Source organism: Symphodus melops (assembly GCF_947650265.1).
Source record: "Symphodus melops genome assembly, chromosome: 20".
Classification (NCBI taxonomy): Eukaryota; Metazoa; Chordata; class Actinopteri; order Labriformes; family Labridae; genus Symphodus; species Symphodus melops.
The window spans coordinates 1,936,098-1,955,408 of NC_136710.1; the positions used below are offsets into that span (position 1 = coordinate 1,936,098).

General features: G+C 48.0%; 1 protein-coding gene across 5 annotated transcripts in view; it reads right to left on the bottom strand.

Moving 5' to 3' along the window:
- The window catches only part of exoc6b (exocyst complex component 6B), a 65,327-nt gene that overhangs the window by 41,047 nt on the left and 4,969 nt on the right, over positions 1-19,311 (bottom strand). For all 5 annotated transcript variants that reach the window (XM_079371145.1, XM_079371144.1, XM_079371143.1 and 2 more), the window contains exons 2-14: positions 19,009-19,174; positions 18,848-18,895; positions 18,683-18,773; positions 18,554-18,599; positions 17,208-17,412; positions 12,133-12,330; positions 10,100-10,168; positions 4,131-4,214; positions 3,766-3,812; positions 1,880-2,000; positions 1,718-1,789; positions 900-997; positions 94-199 (exon numbers count right to left, since the gene is read on the bottom strand). In XM_079371145.1, coding sequence (XP_079227271.1) covers positions 94-199; positions 900-997; positions 1,718-1,789; positions 1,880-2,000; positions 3,766-3,812; positions 4,131-4,214; positions 10,100-10,168; positions 12,133-12,330; positions 17,208-17,412; positions 18,554-18,599; positions 18,683-18,773; positions 18,848-18,895; positions 19,009-19,174 — 1,351 coding nt within the window. The remainder of the gene's footprint in view (positions 1-93; positions 200-899; positions 998-1,717; positions 1,790-1,879; positions 2,001-3,765; positions 3,813-4,130; positions 4,215-10,099; positions 10,169-12,132; positions 12,331-17,207; positions 17,413-18,553; positions 18,600-18,682; positions 18,774-18,847; positions 18,896-19,008; positions 19,175-19,311) is intronic.

Consider the following 19,311-nt stretch of genomic DNA (forward strand, 5'->3'; position numbering starts at 1 on the left):
CCTGAAGCCTAAATGTCTGGTCTCGATCTCAGAGCCCTCTGCACTATGACAACCTCTTGAGTTTTCCCACCATTGAAATGTGGCTCCGTATACCTTTTCCAGTTCAGGGTCTTGCAGGGGAAACTGGGAAGTGTAGTGTCTGTACTCCTGCTCCGTGGAGACGGGGATGGGACTGAAGTTGTCCTGGTCCAACACCTGCCTGCAGAGGAAGAAGACTCACAGGTGAGTTTCCTTTGACTCCCAGTCCTTCAGCCTCTCTTTCTCAACAACACACATAAATAAACAATCATCCCACTGGGGGGTCATTCCCCCCCCCCCCCCTACCCCCCTCCTCTCGTTTCTCGTTGGCGCTCCAAAAGTTTCGGACGTTCCAGCGTTCCGTTGAGAGTCCATGAACCGGAGAGCGCTCCCTCTCCAACAATACAACACAACATTCCTGTGGCTTCCCGAGTGTGTGTGTGTGTGTGTGTGTGTGTGTGTGTGTGTGTGTGTGTGTGAAAGAGAGAGAGAGAGAGAGAGAGAGGGAGCGTGTGTTTGTTTGTCTGCCCTCGCTGAAAATCCCTCTGGTGTCATTGGACGGAGGCGATGGTGAAACAATGGCATGTAAAAGCCCAAACACACACACACACACACACACACCTACACACACACACACACACACACACACACACACAGTCTTGTAAGGGTAGTGCCCATTCTTAAGGGCAAAGAATGTCCCGGAAAACTTCTTTTAAAGCACTTCCTCTCTCTGGCTGCTCGTAAAACTTCAAAACCACGGCGAGGAAGTTTCCCACAAACTGGATCTGCCCTCCTGACCTTCTGACTAACACAAGAAAAAAAAAAAAAAGAGAGAGAGGCGTCTGAATCAACAGGCCGATGGTCTGGAGGTGCTGGCGTACCTGAAGGTGAGGTTCCACCTCTTGAGCAGGATTTCTCCGTACTGCTCCCTCATCTCCAGCAGCATGTCGAACAGCTGCGACACGGGGAAGCCGTAACCCTGCAACGACACCGGAGCATCTTTAGAAGCTAACAAACCCCTGACCTTTGACCTCTAATGAAGGACATGATCATGTACCAGAACAACTTCCAGATTTTTACTTCACATCGGGACTCGAACCGGCGACCCTCCGCTTCCCAACCTCTCACGTACCTGACTGAGATACTGCCGCCCCATCTATCAGACGTGCTCTGCGTCTTTGCAGCTCGTCTGTCATGGCGGCGGCAGAAGCTCAGTCCGTTGGGACTTGAGTTGGGAAGCGGAGGGTCGTCGGTTCGAGTCCCTGTTTTAAAAAAGTAATCTGTTTCTCTTCTTATGTTTTTATTTTGTACGTCCAAAGACGTTTTTTTTTTGTTTCTGTCACATGTGCACCGTTTTCATGAAGCTATGAAGAAGTTCATGTGGTGAAAACTTCACAAGCAGAGTGAATCCAGCCGTCCTCTGTCTCCTCATCACTTTGTCTGAATGTTCCTCCTGTCCAGAGTTTACCCACATCCCGTCCATCACACTCACCCCCATCCAGGTTACTTCATACGGGGGGGGGGGGGGGGGGGGGGGGGGGGCAGACGTCTAATGATGAAACTTATTTTTCTACCAGGGTGGAATCAAGAAAGAGTCTTTCTTTGGAGACTGGCTGGCGTCCATTTTGGAAGTAGAAAACAAGCAGTGAAGGAGTTTGATGGGCCTCTGGGGTCCACTCGCTCACAGCGTGACGTTTACCTGCAGCGTGTCGGCGAACAGCACGATGAGGTTCTTCAGATCCAGCACCAGGTCCGGGTTGTCACAGTACGACTGAGGAGACAGAGGGCGAGACAAGCTCGAGTTGGTTTTTTTTATTCCGTGCGTCTCTAAAGTGTGCGTGTTGGTGCTCGTTTTCCTTACCGAGTGGGTTCTCAGAGCGGCGATGATCTTGGACAGCGCCAACTCCCAGAGCTCCTCCACGTACGCTCTGTTGACCAAACCCTGCGTGGTGTGAAGGACGTGATCCTCCACCACGAAGAAGCTGGATTCAACAAAGACGAACACGTGAAACATTAGATCTTCTGTTCTCTTCTTGACTTTGACTCAACATTAGAAGGAACCCAAATGTTGAAAACTTGACATGCTTTGTAATATATTTAATCCAGCTTTTACAGGGCAACAACCCAAAGAGTTTAACTCTCATCCATCTGCACGGAGGAAATAAAGGTTGAGTTAACAAGGGACTGAATGAAGACAGACAGGATAACTCTTTCAGAGGGAATAAAAGGAAACGAAGGATTCAATTAGTGAAGGACTCGAGACTTTCACGGATGAAAGAATAACTGGAGGAGCCGGTGGATGGATGGGAAATGAGGGAGAGAAAGGATGATTGGATGGCAGAGAAAACGCTTTGAATGAAAGAAAGGATGGCACTTTCCAAATGTCAAATGGGAAGAACAGACCCGAGTGAGTGTAAGTGTGTGTGTGTGTGTGTGTGTGTGTGTCAGTGTCCAGTCTTGGCAGTGTTTATAGAAGTGTCTGCTCGACTCACACAGACAGAAGGAATAACAGCAATAAGCCAACCCCAGTCACACACAGTTCGTCATTACGTGTGTGTGTGTGTGTGTGTGTGTGTGCGCGATGGAGAGAATTGGATGGAGTGATGGATGAGAGGAAAAGTAAACGAGGGGAGGGTGATTGTGGCCAGAGACAGAGAGAGAGAGTAAAAAGAAAGGACGGAAAAGAAAAACATTGGGAGGGATGAAAAGACGTCAAACAGTCAGAAGTCGCTCCGATGAAATGAAATGAGGTGTCACTAAACGTCCCGTGTTTGCCTCCGCTCAAACTTTCTCTTTCTCACCATCTCTAGTTCGGCCGTCTGCCAACTTATACAGATATCGTATAATGGATGGATGGATGGATGTGTTGATGGATGGATGGATGGATGTGTTGATGGATGGATGGATGGATGGATGTATTGATGGATGGATGGATGGATGGATGGATGGATGTGTTGATGGATGGATGGATGGATGGATGGATGGATGTGTTGATGGATGGATGGATGGATGTGTTGATGGATGGATGGATGGATGGATGGATGGATGGATGGATGTGTTGATGGATGGATGGATGGATGGATGGATGGATGGATGGATGTGTTGATGGATGGATGGATGGATGGATGGATGGATGGATGTGTTGATGGATGGATGGATGGATGGATGGATGGATGTGTTGATGGATGGATGGATGGATGTGTTGATGGATGGATGGATGGATGGATGGATGGATGGATGGATGGATGTGTTGATGGATGGATGGATGGATGTGTTGATTGATGGATGATGGATGATGGATGTGTTGATTGATGGTTGATGGATGATGGATGTGTTGATGGATGGATGGATGTGTTGATTGATGGATGATGGATGGATGATGAATGATGGATGGATGTGTTGATTGATGGATTGATGGATGATGGATGAGTTGATGGATGGATGTGTTGATGGATAATAGATTAATGGATGATGAATTGGAGTTTGGTAAAGGACTGATGTTCATGTAAGAATGGCTGTATCAGTAAATTTGGATGGATGAACATTCAGAGACAGAACATGAGAGAAAGGTGTACGAGTGAATACTCAGGGACCGTTTTATGAATTTGGTAATATGATTCAAATACTGTATTATGTTTAATGAAGCCAAATCAATACTTGTAGATAGCAGAAGTAAGAAAAGGAGAACTACTTTATAGGTTACAAACATGATTTTTGTTAAAAAAAAAACGACAGGGACAAACTTACCCAACAATCTGATTGAAGTACCTCCGGTATCCCTCCAGAGTTTCATGCTAAAAACGAAAAATAAAGAAAACACATACAGCCAAAAGCCAAAGAAAATGCAAAGATCAAACAGATCGATAATGAATGGGTCCAAAAAGTGACTCGTATAATACAACTTTCACAAATAAAATGTTACCTTATGAATGCATGAAACATTTAAATTGTTCAGTATTCCCCATTGAAGATAACATTAGTTGATAGTATCATAACATTAAAGGGGGTGTATTTGTGGGGGTGGGGGGGTGTATGTGGGGGTGGGGGGTGTTCAGGTGTAGTTAGTGTGGTGTGGACGTCCACAAACATAAAGTGACAGTGCAGGGTCATACCATGTTAGAGTGGGGCTGCAGAACGAGGCGGGCCTGTTTCCTCCTCTGCTTTCTGTAGTAGTTCTCAAACACATCACGCAAACCCTAAAACACAAACTGCAGGTAAGAAGAGAACGATGGAGGAAATGTTTCTGCAAATACTATTTCACTTTTCTTACACGCAAAGAAAAAAAAACAAAGATACTCAATAAGGGGGTTTATTTGATCGTGAATTATTTTCAAGGTATCGTCTTTTAGTTTCATCCTGTTTACTAATGGTAACTAATGGGTTTTACTAACAAGTAGAACCAATGGGCTTTACCTAAAGATGGCACCAACAGGTGTGACCAATGGGCTTCACATAAAGATGGTACCAACAGGTGTGACCAATGGGCTTTACCTAAAGATGGTACCAACAGGTGTGACCAATGGGCTTTACCTAAAGATGGTACCAACAGGTGTGACCAATGGGCTTTACCTAAAGATGGTACCAACAGGTGTGACCAATGGGCTTTACCTAAAGATGGTACCAACAGGTGTGACCAATGGGCTTTACCTAAAGATGGTACCAACAGGTGTGACCAATGGGCTTTACCTAAAGATGGTACCAACAGGTGTGACCAATGGGCTTTACCTAAAGATGGTACCAACAGGTGTGACCAATGGGCTTTACCTAAAGATGGTACCAACAGGTGTGACCAATGGGCTTTACCTAAAGATGGTACCAACAGGTGTGATCAATGGGCTTTACCTAAAGATGGTACCAACAGGTGTGACCAATGGGCTTCACCTTAAGATGGTACCAACAGGTGTGACCAATGGGCTTTACTTAAAGATGGTACCAACAGGTGTGACCAATGGGCTTCACATAAAGATGGTACCAACAGGTGTGATCAATGGGCTTTACCTAAAGATGGTACCAACAGGTGTGACCAATGGGCTTCACCTTAAGATGGTACCAACAGGTGTGACCAATGGGCTTTACTTAAAGATGGTACCAACAGGTGTGACCAATGGGCATTAACACACTCTTCAACCTACAGTTGTAACCACTTTGCATTACCAGTGGTTGCAGGTCAAATTGACCGAGGACTCAAATGCAAACAAATAGAATGACAAAAAGTGCAAGTACAGTCTTGGTGTTTTTGTTTGAGGGAGAGAATGCCATCCAGCAGTTTAAGACATTAACACAAATCTCAAATCAGTGGGAGTGATGGTGGTTGGTTAACAAAATCCCACAAAAGTATTCCTCTATAACATCAATTTATGAAGCCCTCTCTTATATAACAACGGGACGAGGACCAAACTAATGTGATCATTGAAATGTGTCCAGTTTAAAAGGATGTTCAAAAACCCTTCAGAAGACCAAGAAGACAAGTCGAAGGTAAGCTGGTCTAGATTTGTGTAAGAGTTAATACTGTTGAATTTAAGATATTTAAATGTAAAACTTTCCCAGATGAAAGGATTACAACTTCATGTCATTTAAGATCTCATGTTATGACGGACGGCAGCCTGGAAGCTGGCCAAATGTGTAAAGTTGTTATCGACTTTGGTGGAAGGTGAATTTAATGAGATATAAAAACCAAATGTCAGACCCATTGAATGATGGGAAAGTTTGGGTAATGGTAATGTGTGTGTGTGTGTGTGTGTGTGTGTGTGTGTTGGAGACAGATAACGTGTCTTTGATGAACAGCTCTGTTTGCGGTTCAGTTTTGGTTGGCGTCACCGCTCAGACATCAAAACTTGAACCCACACACAAAGAAGCTCTGTGAACTCGCCTTCCTCACATCTCCATCTTCCATTACACAGAAGCTCTCTCTCTCTCTCTCTCTCTCTCTCTCTTATCTCTCCAGACCACGGCTCTCACAGATAAGACGCTAAGAGTGGGCAGATAAACATGACCTTTACCAACGACCCAGACGATCCATACAGTACATCTACTCTGCTGAACTGGACTCTGGCTCTGACATGTTGCTCTTCATACATGTCTCTGGAGACTCATACCTTGCTATCTTTTTGATAAGACTCGTAGAAATTCTGTGATCTTAACAAGCACATCTTTGTGTTTTCTTAAGTCCTTTATAAATTGGGATTTAGCAACAGCGCTAGCGTCATCACAGCTTTCTACTTCTGTCTTTTCTGTCACTTGTATCCTACATCTGGTTTTCCCCCCGAGGCGGGGCATAAAGATAGAATCTGCAACCAGGTAACACACGTGAGGTGTTGCCCCAGTGTGTGACATCATTGTGGTGTTGAAACTGAAGTTTGTTGGGTTTTTTATTTGGGTTAAAAAGAGGCACAAACGGTGTGTCAGTAGGTTTAGTATTGCTAACCTTCACGTTATATCAACACTATTCATATCAAACAACAATGTGGATCCCTGTTTTATAATGTGAATCACATTTATATTAAAACCAAACACCCTCAGCTGCCGAACAATGTCCATTGAATTAAAAAAAATCCAGCAGTCATAAACAACACAATGCTGTGAATAGTAGATGAATCTCACTGGGCCCGATTGAGACAGTTTTTTAAATGTTTGGTAACTTTATTCAGTCTGATGTAACGGGGTCACAAAAGTGTTCTTTAATTCTCTAATTCCCCGTCCGACCCTCAGCTGGAACAATGTGCATTCAACAAACAAGCTGCATCAAAACGGCTGTGAACTCGCTTTCCCTTCGAGGAAGGGAGCAAAGAGGTGAACTCCGGGGCTGGGATTGGAAATGTCCTCTGTGATATCACACAAACAAGTTGAGTCATAAAGAGAAATACTGTGAAATGAGAGAAACACAGAACAGGCAGCGCTAAAGCTTTAAAACCTGAAAAGAACCAAAACGGAGAAAAGTGTGGCGCAAAACAAAGTTTAAAAACCCAAGGGACAGAAGTCGCAACAGAAGAAGACCCATGAAGAGTTTGATCAAGTGAATTATTTTAAGTGAGAGCAAGGGATGACCAAAGAGAGAGATTAAAGGACACTAGCTTAACATAGAAATGCTAAATAATTTGATTTAGAACCGTGGATATGAACGGGCCAACTATCAAGCAAATTCCTTCTTATTGTAAAACAAGTAAATCTTTATAAAGTTAAAACACCAAAACCTGCATTATTTAAGTTAGCAAACTTCAGTCTTTCTGATAAAAAATCTTTTAGTTCAAATCAGCTCGTCCATCAGTTTCTGGTGAGTCTCAGATAAACTGCAAATATGAAGTTACACTTAGCTTTGAGTGCTTCCTCTGTTTATGGACTAGCTTCTATTCTTTAGCGTTGAATGCTGGTAAATCTGGTTTTAAGAGTATCTGGGATATCTGTGAAGTTGTAATAGCAGCTGTTTTATTTTGTTTAGATCGCCCGCTCTGGCTTCTACCTTTCTCCATTTCCTCCTTCCTCTTCAGTTTGTTGGACTTCAGGCTTGTGTTTACACTCATCACCACTGCACATTTCTTAATAGAGAGTGTGTGTGTGTGTGTGTGTGTGTGTTTGCGTAACAAAGGAGTATTGTTCAGGACTCCTGCTGGAAAAGTCACCGTCTTTAAACATGGAAAAGAGAACGAGGGAGATGGGGGCAGAGGCTGGGGAAATAAGGGCGATGGATGGAGAAAGATTTGGAGAAAGTGGAGGTCTTGATTGCAAATGGGAATTTAAATCCAGGTTTACTAGAAAAATAAATCAAACTGTTACGTGCGCGTGCCTGAGTGAGTCGAGTCATTATCGTTTAACAATAAAACCCGTGTGTCTGAACGCGCGTGTCTGAGTGTGTGCGTTACCGACTTTCCAGTCGATGCCTCTGCGTTGGACATTCTTGATTTCTTTTCTAATGGTAAATCTGCGTCTTTGCCCAATGACCTGTCAATCAAACCGCCCGAAACACCACGTTAATGGATAAAACAGTTTCAGCTGTGTGCGTGTTCGTGAGTTAACGGGTCCTCAAATTAAAAAAAACATCTCCAAGTGTGTAAATCGAAAGAGAACAATGCTTCAATTATGCAGATTAACAAAGGAGTAAAAACAAATTAAATCTCACAAACGAAAGTTTAATATGACTACACGTCGACGTTCGGTGAAGCCTTTCCAACGGAAGACAAAATCCAAGTGTGTGATCAGGAAATTCACAGATTTAGCACGGACACAAAACCGCAGAAGACGCAGGACAGGAGCGTCAGACGTGTTCTTATGTCGTCTTGTAGATGAAGCAGCGTCACGCTCTCGGCTGTCAGCAGGGATCGAGAACGCGGTCTGTGCAGAGAGCAACAAGAGCTGGAACGCAGCGACGCAGCGACGCAAACAACGAACCAATTGACAGACACAGTTATGAGTCGGTCGCTAACATGGGGAAGCTAATCGTCGGAAGTCTTCGCTGGTACTTCTTTATCACTGATTCCTGGATACACGGGAAACCTCGGAAAGTTGGATGTCGATCCAAGAGGCGAAGACATCGACGGGCAATTCTGAGACTGATATGATGCATATTTAAAACATACATTTAAGGGGGCAAATGTCGGGTTAGGGGGGCAAAGAAAAGTTTATAATCGCTAAATGAATAAAAGTCTGAGCACCTTTGGGCCCTTTTTCCTTGAACTGAAGTGAATCCAGAAGACAAAAGTTACAAATAATTCTCGTTTCTTGTCAGCTGTGGACGGAGTGGGAACTTATCGACGTGCGAGTCGTGTCTCCTAGCATAAGGACTCACCCTGCTTCCTTTTAACTGCCTCACACATTAATATACTGTAAAAAAAAACTCAATGCAATGTCCTCTGAGATGAAAGAAACAAGTCTCTGTTTGTGTCCACTTTTAAGGGTGAAGCTGAGCGTATGTCCCCGGGGACTGAATACAAGTCAAAGCAACGTCCTCCTAAGTGTTGTAAACAAGAATGTGTGTGTGTGTGAAACATAAAACGAGGCTGCCCTCCGAGGGGAAAAGGTCAGACCTTTTCAACACCTTCCTCGGATGGAACACAGTTTTTCCCCGCTCTCCTTCATGTTTCTCTGTATTCACCCTTCTTTCCTGTTTTTGCCCCTTTAACCTCCCCGCGACCTCCCTTTTCCTGCCCCCTCTCTCTTCCCTCCTTATCGCTCCGTGGCTGATTCACTTTCTCCTCTAACCTTCCTGTTGCACCTCCGCTGACCTCTACCCTCCCTCCTCCGCCTCGATACACATCAGTACCGTTTGTTGTCTTTGTTTTTTTTAAATCGTCCTTTTTGTCAAAATGTCTCCATCCTCCTTCACTTTCTCCTCCTCGCCGATGAAGGGCGGGGGGGCGGGGGGATTATATTTTATCTCTCCTTTAAACTCCCCGACCTCACTCTTCTGTCACCCCTCTTTACCCTCTCTCTAACCTCACTCTCCCTTTTTGCCTCCTCCATTGCTCTTTTTCGCCCGTTCATTTTCTCCTTCCTGTCAAAGTTCATGCACTTCCTGTTCCCCCCCTTCGCCAGAGAGCGCCCCCTCAGACTCGTACACACACACACACACACACACACACACACACACACAAACTGAACAGAAACAGCCGACCCTCTTGGCCCGGTTGTGGCCCCTACAGGCCCGCAGGCACACACACACACACACACACACACACACACACACACAGCACCTAAAATGAGCATCTAACCCCGTCATGGCCCAGTCAACACCTCCGCCCATGTCGCTTTCACTCTAGCTGAGATGAGACACACACACACACACACACACACACACACACACACACACACACACACACACAGAGAGCAGGCTGGTTGGAGTGAAGCCAGGCTCGAGTGGAGGCCTTCTTCTTCTTCTTCACGTCCTGATACTCAAACCTTGAGTTTATTCTCCTTCAGAAAGACGGATAATGAATCTTTTTGTTATCGGTGAATTCAGACCTGCTGACACGTTCACGCGTGTTATCAGAGGGCACACATCTGTCACGACAGTGAGCGACGGCGTGCACGTTAGGAGGCTGCCGTCGTGCTTTTCAAGATGGCGCCGGTGCAACGCCGGGGGTGAACTCACCAGCACGGTGTAGATGTGAAGGCAGCGGTACACTGGAGAGAAGTCCACCAGCTCCTGAGCTCCCGGCACCTGCGGAGACACGACGGGACACTTCAAACACCTTCAATGACCGCTTGGTCGTTCGGAAAGGGGGAGGAGCCAAAGAGAACTCACTCACAGCCACGGAGGAGGTGGAAAGAAACAAGACGACATTCCCAGCTGAGAAAAACTGGATTCAAACATCGACATGCACACTTTGTTTGTTTTCACTGAAAGCACACACACACACACACACACACACACACACACACGCACACACGCACACACACACACACACACACACACTATCTGAGCAAATAAACCATGTGCCCTCTTGTCCCCAGGAAAGTTTTTTTCTGTAAAAATCACTGCAGGCGAAGCACAATGCAAGCTTTGATGTGACACACACACACACACACACACACACACACACACACACACAGACACACGCACACACACACACACACTTCCTGAAAGTAGACCCAAAACAAAGAGTTGGAGCAGTTAAAGTCACAGGTGGAGGGAGAGGAGAGACGGTCAGGTGGAGAAAGGATTAAAGGTGTAACTGAAGGAGGCGAGGTGAAGAAAAGTGCGGCTGAGGAGGAGAAGGATGGAGGGGGGGGGGGGGGGGGCACGAGGGGGGGGGGGGCCTGTAAAAGAAGGGAAGAGGAAGACGTGGCAAGGGGAAAGGGATGGCGTGAGGAGGCGACGGCGGTTGGCATCGCCCGTCGCAGCCAACGGCGCCAACGCGGTCGTAACCCCGGTGACCGCGGGGGGTCAGGTCCTTTGTTCGAGCCAAGGTCTTCCCGTGAAGAGGGTTGAGCGGAGTTTACAGGACGTAAATAAGCGGACGAGGACGACAGGGACCTTAAAACAGAATGGCAGCTCGAGGGGGGACGGGGGGGGGGGGATGGGGGGGCAGGGGGGGGTGACAAGTTCAGCTCTCTGTTCTCTGCAGCCTCATTGTACTTTGTGCTTTTTCCTTGAGAGCCAACAACAAGGCTGGAAACAGGAGCTGGGATCCCGCGAGGGATGACTTTAAGAGTTCAGAGCCCCCAATTTCTTTGTGTCCACTTTTAATAACCACACGAGTCCAAGAGTTCAGCGTTTGGACGGCCAGTAAACATGTTTTTTAAAATGTGTGAGTCAGACGAGCCGAGGACTAAAGCAAGCTGTTGCTTCTCTGATCCTCCAACAGCAACAACACACAGACACACAACATGGACTCTGTTAAAACAGGTCTGTGACTTTGAGGGCGCAGGAGCTGAATCCTTCCCCACTCTGTCTTCCTCATTTAAATCTCTGCTGTGATAAAGGAAGAGAAATATATTATATATATATCTTTAAAGAAAAACACAAAACATGACTTTGTGGTTAAAGTCACCAAACGAGGCCTCGAGCAGGATGATCACACATCGACAGACGGCGGCTGGTTGGTTGGATGTCTGAATTAAGAACTTCAATAAATGTGGGAAAAAAAACAACATCAGCGTCGGGTCACACCGACCTGTAGGAGGGTGTGACGTGTTAGCCTGGTTTAGCATGTCTTCCATTAGCACGTGCAGGTGTGTTTTACTCGTCTCGGCGGCCCGGGCTCGGTGTTTTCTAAAGGCGGCCGCCGTGTCGTCGAATTCTGACGATTCGTTCCGTCGACCGCTACGAGATAAAACCGGCACGTTTTGAGACTTTCGTTGGCGATGAGAGATGGCGGTCCTCGGTACGACGGCGTGCAAGTAGCTAACAGAAAACAAGGTCAACGAAGGCTCTTATTGGCTGTTGTGAGGCGTCATCGATTTTGAAACAATCGGTGGAGCACTATGGGATGTGAAGTCCCGGGGGACCGGTCTTAGCTGGACCAGGAGACGTCAGTCAATTTATCGTGGTCTGCACGCGCTGAGCCTCCTCATTAAGGTCACGTGAAGACGTAAGACGAAGACGAAGACAAACAAAGACACAAAAGGACAAACAGATTTCAGTCAGCTGTGCGGTTTGTATGTGCTGTTAGTTTTTCTCACTTCCTCCTCCTCCTCCTCCTCCTCTTCGTCCTCCACGTCCAGAATGCCAGAGTCCTGTTCAGACACGGGACTGCCACCTTGTCCGTCACTGTCCGTCACCATCGCTGCGGCGGCGGCGGCCTCCTTCCTGCCGCGGCGACCGAAGAGGCCCCTGGGTTGCGCGGAGACGGAGCTGTCCAGAGAGCGCTGCAGTTGAGCCTGAAACACAACACACGAGCCAATCAGATTCAGTCTCTATCAGCGGCTGGGTTTTTTTTCCTACATTTTCCAAAACAACAAAAGCGGAGGGAGTCACGTTAGCTGGCGCAACTTCAGAGCAGCTTTCATTCTTTGATTCTTTGAGGGTCTGACACCAAATCCAGATGTTTGTTTTTTTTAATAATAATGATGAACCAACGAGCCGTCCGTACATGAACTTCAAATAATCCCAAAGCAAAGGTAGGAAGGCTCGTATTCCCTGAAGTCATTCCAGGAGGGGGGGGGGGGTGCGGATGGTCTAACAAGGTCAAGGTCCACTCCAGACCTTTGGGAAAGACCTTTTCTTTTTATTGGTCATTTCCATGGGAGGTCTCATGGGATAAGGTGTGGTAGGCTTCAGACAAAGCGCCCGAGAATGCATCACGGGGACAGTAAGACAGGAAGGGACGAGCAGGAAGGACGAAGACAAAGCATTAGAGCTGCTGACTTGAAAGAAGGGACAATGTTTGAAGCGGGCTTTGACTTGGTACAACCTGAGAGCTCGAGGTTAAGGTTAAGGTCTGCCGGCCCCCCTTTTATGGTCTTAGTCATCTGACATCTTAAGAACCCGAGGGTCACCGCAAACTCAATCCGAGTTCTGGGACTTTTGCAGCTTTTCCAGAAGAGGAAGTGAATTCTCGCCAAAGTGGTCAAAAGAAATTCAAGAGTGAAACGTTGCAGCGGACGATTTAAAGCTACGAATGGGAACCAACATGGCTGTAAATATCACAATCTAAATCCATAAATTACCCCCCTCCCCAAAAAAAAAAACAGACACCAGACATTCCTGATGAAGACACAAAAGCAGGAGATGAAAAGCAAACACATAAAAAAAAAAGCAGCCAAACGTAACGTTCAGAGTTGAAACCATTTTATCACCAACGTGTTCCGGACTCATGTGTTGGACGACCAAAAAAACCCAACTTCCTCACAGCGAAGACATGAAGAGAAGAGGAGATCCAACGTCTGTCAGGTGGCTCCACAGCGAACCAAAGCGCTAACATTAGCATTTATTTAGCTTGTTCTTTGATAATGCTGGGGGGGGGGGGGGGGGGGGGGGGACACGGACAGAAGGAAGTGGTGTCAGACGCAGAACAATGCAATGAGTAAGGCGAAATCTAAAGCGAAGCGCGTCCTGTCTGGGTTTCTATTTGTGGAGATATTTTGGGGGGAAATGATGCATTCGGCTCCCCGCAGGAGCAACTAAAAATAAGAAGCAATCCAAGAGGAAGTTTGGGTGAGAAACTAAATGGAAGCTCGGTGTCCAACACGGAGTCACGTTTGAATCCAGTCAGCCAACGCCGCCACCCTGTTCCTACGTCTGAGCGTGATCCTTGGCGTTCCAGGAGTTTTTCTTTACAACACCAATCAATCAATCAATCGATTTATCTGAACGCTCGGCCGATTGAAGACATCTGTGGGGGGGGGGGGGGGGGGGAGGGACTCCTGTCAGATCTAAACTGAGAGCATCTTTCCATCCACACCCAGATCCGCCTTTTTTTTTTTTTTTTTAGAAATCTTGTGAATGCTGTGGCGGCGCCGCCCTTTTGTTCGCCCGGCGCCAGCAAGCAGCCAACCTCGCTCGCCCCAAACCCGCCGACAGGCACGTCAGCAGATGCGTCAGAGAACTCAAGCGCCCTCGATAAACGACGGTAATGAGAAAAACTGGTGTCGGTTGGCGGGGTGGATCCACACCAGAGCGGAAGAACAACACTATCAGAAATGTTGGGAGAACACAATGCCATCTTTGATCCGATGCCCACGGACGTGCGAGGCCGATGACTCACATCTGACCAGCCGCTCCAAAACAACAGCCGAGGGAAAGTCTGAGTCCTGCGCAAGCTAGCTGAAAGGTGGGAAAGACAAACGTGCCAAAGCTTCGCCCGTCGCTTTTTCAGCTCCTCTGAAAATATTCCCAGCATTCCTTTCACTTCTTCTTCTTCTTCTTTAAGACCCCAAACTGTCCAAGAACAAAATCATCTACAAGAGGAAAAAAAAAAAACACTAAACAGCACAGAACTCAAAATCCCTCCCAAAGCTAACAGCTTGTTTGGTTTGCGACACTTTTTCCTTTTAAAAAAATGTCAAATGGTTGTTTTTCCAGTTTTCCCACGACGACAACAAAAAGGAGACCTCCAGAGACAGGAAGTCATGAAAGGGGGGAGACGTTGAGTGACACATGTCCGACGTCATCACCCACGTCAGAGGAGTCCACTCGGCTCTCGGCCTTTCTTCAACAGGTGTCCCCTCTGGAATCCACTCGCACGCCGTGCGCACACGCTCATACCGCCATTCACTCCGACCAATCACACGACGACGACCACGACCACGACGACTTCCACCACCTTTTTTTTTTTTTTTTTTATAAGTCGGGTCTTTTGTGGCAGCTCCTCTTCAGGGGTGGCACTCATGGGGGGGGGGGGGGGGAGGAGGGGGGACACTTGAGGCTGGAGTGCGGGAGAAAGTGCGTCATCCGTGGTGCACAATCACAGATTAGAGCGAGGGGGGGGGGAGAGAAAGCTAAAGGGGTAAACGGAGAGGTGGTTGTGTTGAATGCTGCGGGGGGGAACGAGGAGCCGTCTGTAGAGAAGCAGCTCCCGGTGCAGCTGGATCATGTGGTCAAATATTAAATGTCCATTTGGCACGCGTGTGGAGAACATGCTCCGTGTTAAATGACTCGCAGCAGGATTTGGGTCAAAAATCCTGACTGGGACATCCCTGCTATACATCACTTCCTGGCAGCTCCGCTCGGATCCAGGAATAATGGTGTCCGGAGGCCGTGAACTGTGGAGCATTATTCTGCAGAACACACACACACACACACACACACACACACACACACACAGACACATATATATATACATAGACACACACAGAGACACACACACTTTCCTGTGATGGTTCAAATCCAGCGACAGAGCGCGTGCCCTCCGCCACCCTCGCTGCACGCGCACGCATGTGTGTGTGTGTGTGTGTGTGTGTGTGTGTGTGTGTGTGTGTGTGTGTGTGTGTTTAGTAACAAGATACAGGTAATCAATCTTCTTCTACTTCACAGGCCCAGCAATCTGTTTCCCATTAGTGTGTGTGTGTGCGACTCTGTGTGTGTGTGTGTGTGTGTGTGTGTGTGTGTGTGTGTGTGTGTGTGTGTGTGTGTGTGACTACTGAATGCACAGCAGAAGCTCTGAACTTGTCCTCTGCTCAGTGTGTGTACAGACGGGGGGGGGGGGGGAGGAAGGAAGGAGACAAGAAAAGGAACGGAGGAAAGTAGACGGAAAGATGAGGAGATGGAAAGAGTAGAAGACAGATTCAAGAGAGAGAGAGAGGGCGAGCGAGAGAGAGAGAGAGAGAGAGGGGATGTGATGCGACGAGAGAAAGAAGAGAGAGTGTTTTTTAAAAAGACTTGATTTGGAGATGATTGGTGTCGTGTTTGTGTTTCAGATCTTTAACGGTCTTTAAGGAAGGAGAGACGAACGCTGACACGTCCGGAGGGAGGGGGGGGACGTGTCCACTTTGGGGACGTGTGGGGGGGGGACGGTGGCGTCACTTTGTTTGGTGGAATCATCTTCCTCCTCCTTTTGTTTTCTAACAGTCTTGTATCCTGTCACTTTGTGTTATTTGCGATCATTTCACATCGTTATTCACCGCTAAACAAAAAAAAGGCTTTATGGTCAAACATGAAAGAGTTGGTGTTCGTTGTTTCACATGAAGGTTTTAGCGGGACGTTGTGTGGAAGGAAAAATCTTGGATGAAAATGATGGAAGGTTTGGATCTACACTCACAGGTAAAAGGAGCATCTGAACTTTGACTAACTTCCTGTTTGTCAGCACCAACCTCCTCATCTCTTCCTCTTTGCTCTCTGACATCACCTTCCTCCTCCTCCTCTTTAAACCCTCTCTCACTTCTTCTTCTTCTTCTTCTTCTTCTTCTTCTTCTTCTTCTTCTTCTTCTTCTTCTTCTTCTTCTTCTTCTTCTTCTTCTTCTTCTTCTTCTTCTTCTTCTTCTTCTTCTTCTTCTTCTTCTTCTTCTTGGAGCATGTGGCAGCAGACAATAGCTTCATTGTGAGCCTCTCCTCTCCTCTCCTCCCTCCTCCACCACATCTATTTATTTTCACATCCTCGCTGAAACGACGGCCGGCCAGTCGCAGCTAATTTGGAACAGAGCGCCGCAGAGAGACACGCCGTCTGAGCCGGAGAGATGTACCTCACACTCACACACACACACACACACACACACGCACAGGATAACATCATCCCAGCATCAGTACCATCAGGCCTCCATGATCTTTCTTGTTATTAGCGGTTAGCTCATCATTAGCCGTGAAAGCCGTGTCTTCCTTCAGAGAACACGCCGCTCTCCGTCACAGAGCGGGTGACAGTGAAGGCATCACGGCCCTCTCCGAGTGTCTCTGAAACTCAGACTCACTTCACCGCTGACCCGTGCAGAGGCGGCGTGCGCTCGGACTAAAGACAGGCGAGTGATACGACAGCGACATCTAGTGGACGAAACACAGAAAGAGCAGCAAGTGAAGAGTCCTCCTCCTTCTCCTCCTCCTCCTCCTCTAAAGGTTCGAAAAGTCCTGAAGTAAAAACACACACCTCAAAGTCACGTCACCCAACATCACATTTACTGCTTGAGGCGCCAAAATGGCCGACCTCGAGTAACCCCGAGTCCTTCCTCGCTGTGAAACGAGTTCACATCATCACGGCTGAAGCTCAGTGAAGACTTCCCCGAGAGAGAGGAGGGTGAATAAAAGCGCATGGAGCCCCTGCGTGTTGCGGGAGTTGAACCCTTACACTCGGGTTGGCTGCGTGGAGAGGCGTCGGCAGGGTCGTGCGTACCTGTTTGATGGCCGTCTCGCCGATCTTGTCCGAGTGTTTCCGGATGCTCTCCAGGAAGTCTCTCAGCTGCGTCATGGCCGTGTCTCGGATCTGCGTCCTCAGTTTGGGCGTGTTCTCCGCCATGATGGAGCAGAAGCGGTACTGACCGGCCCGGGGAAGACACGTCCGCTCCAGCTGCTCCAGCGTCCGCAGGGCCGGGTAGTACCTGCACCGACAGACAGATGTTTAGTTTGGGACACACACACACGCACACACGCACACGCACACACACACACACACACACACACACACACACACACACACACACACACACACACACACACACACACACACACACACACACACACACACACACACACACACACACTGCTGGCTGACATCTCTGAGCAGCCTGCAGCTCAGAGCGAGTTACTCCGCGTGCTCTGGCTCCCTCTAGTGGCCAGAGGGAGAAGAGCATCGTTTCCTCGTGGTGAAGGGATCGAGAGGCGGCTCAAGGCTCAAAACTGTTCTCTCTTCCCCTCGACCATCAGCGTCCCTGAATGGGCGGGGCCATCCACCCCCCCAACGTGGTTAAAGAGGGAGGGGCTTATTCAGAGAAAAACAACAACAACAGATCGAAGAGCAAACAGCACAGAGGGAGTCTGACCTCAGGAGGAGGAGGAAGAAGAGGAAGAGGGAGAGGAGGAAGAGGGAGAGGAGGAAGAAGGAGGAAGAGGAGGAGGAGGGAGAGGAGGAGGGGGAAGAGGGAGAGGAGGAAGAAGAGAAGAAGGAGGAAGAAGAAGAGGAGGAATAGAAGGAGGAAGAAGAAGAGGAGGAATAGAAGGAGGAAGAGGAGGAAGAATAGAAGGAGGAAGAAGAGGAGGAGGAGGAGGAAGAGAAGAAGGAGGAAGAGGAGGAGGAGGGGGAGGAAGAGGGAGAGGAGGAAGAAGGAGAAAGAAGAAGAGGAATAGAAGGAGGAAGAAGAGGAGGAGGAAGAAGAGGAGGAAGAGGGAGAGGAGGAGGAGGAGAAGAAGGAGGAAGAGGAGGAGGAGGGGGAAGAGGGAGAGGAGGAAGAAGAGAAGAAGGAGGAAGAAGAAGAGGAGGAATAGAAGGAGGAAGAGGAGGAAGAATAGAAGGAGGAAGAAGAGGAGGAGGAGGAAGAGAAGAAGGAGGAGGAGGAGGGGGAGGAAGAGGGAGAGGAGGAAGAAGACGAGGAGGAAGAGAAGAAGGAGAAAGAAGAAGAGGAATAGAAGGAGGAAGAAGAAGAGGAGGAAGAAGAGGAGGGAGAGGAGGTGGAGCCACGTTTGAACATTGTGTTTACAAACAGCAAGGAGAAATGCTGAGTCATGGTTTAAACTCAAACCAACCTTTTGGCCCTCATCTGCTCCTGTAGCCGGCTGTACATCTCCAGGACTGAGGGAGGGAGAGAGGACAGTTCAGATTCTGATTGGACGCCGCGTCTCTTCGAGGTGAAAGACTCGAGCTGATTGGTTTACCTGGCAGGCAGTGAGTCAGCTTGTCGATGGTGGTGGCGATGTTTCTCTGCTGAACGCGACACTGCTGCAGCTCGTCCATGGAGCTGAGGAGCTGAAGAGAGAGAGAGAGAGGTGAGGAAAGATGACGCCTGATTGGACGAGCTTCTAGTGAACCTTTAAACTTACGTCTTTCCCGTCGTCCTGCAGACGCCGGTTTGTATCCGTCACCTGACTCTGAGGAAGGACAACAACAAAACTTTATTAAACACAGTTCAGAACGTCCCTCCAGTCCCTGATGGTCCATCTGTCCGTGACTCGCCCGCCGCTCTCTCTCCGTCCTCGCTCACCTTGAGCTTCTGCGCCTCCCCTCGCACTTTGAGCAGCTCCGTGATGGAGTCCACGAAGCCCTGGAAGTGGTGGTTACACATCTTCTCGATCTCGCGGTCGTGGTTCCTGATCCGGACGTCCAGCTTGTCCATGAAGAGTCCATGTTCCTGACCGTCGTACACCGACCTGCAGAGCACGGGAGACGTCACGTCGAGAAGACCCCGCCCCCTTTTTATGAAACGCTTTAACCACACCTCGTGTCATTCAGGCAGAGATTAAGTGGTTGCACTGACGACACTTCTCCACAAGGGGGCGGTATCTGC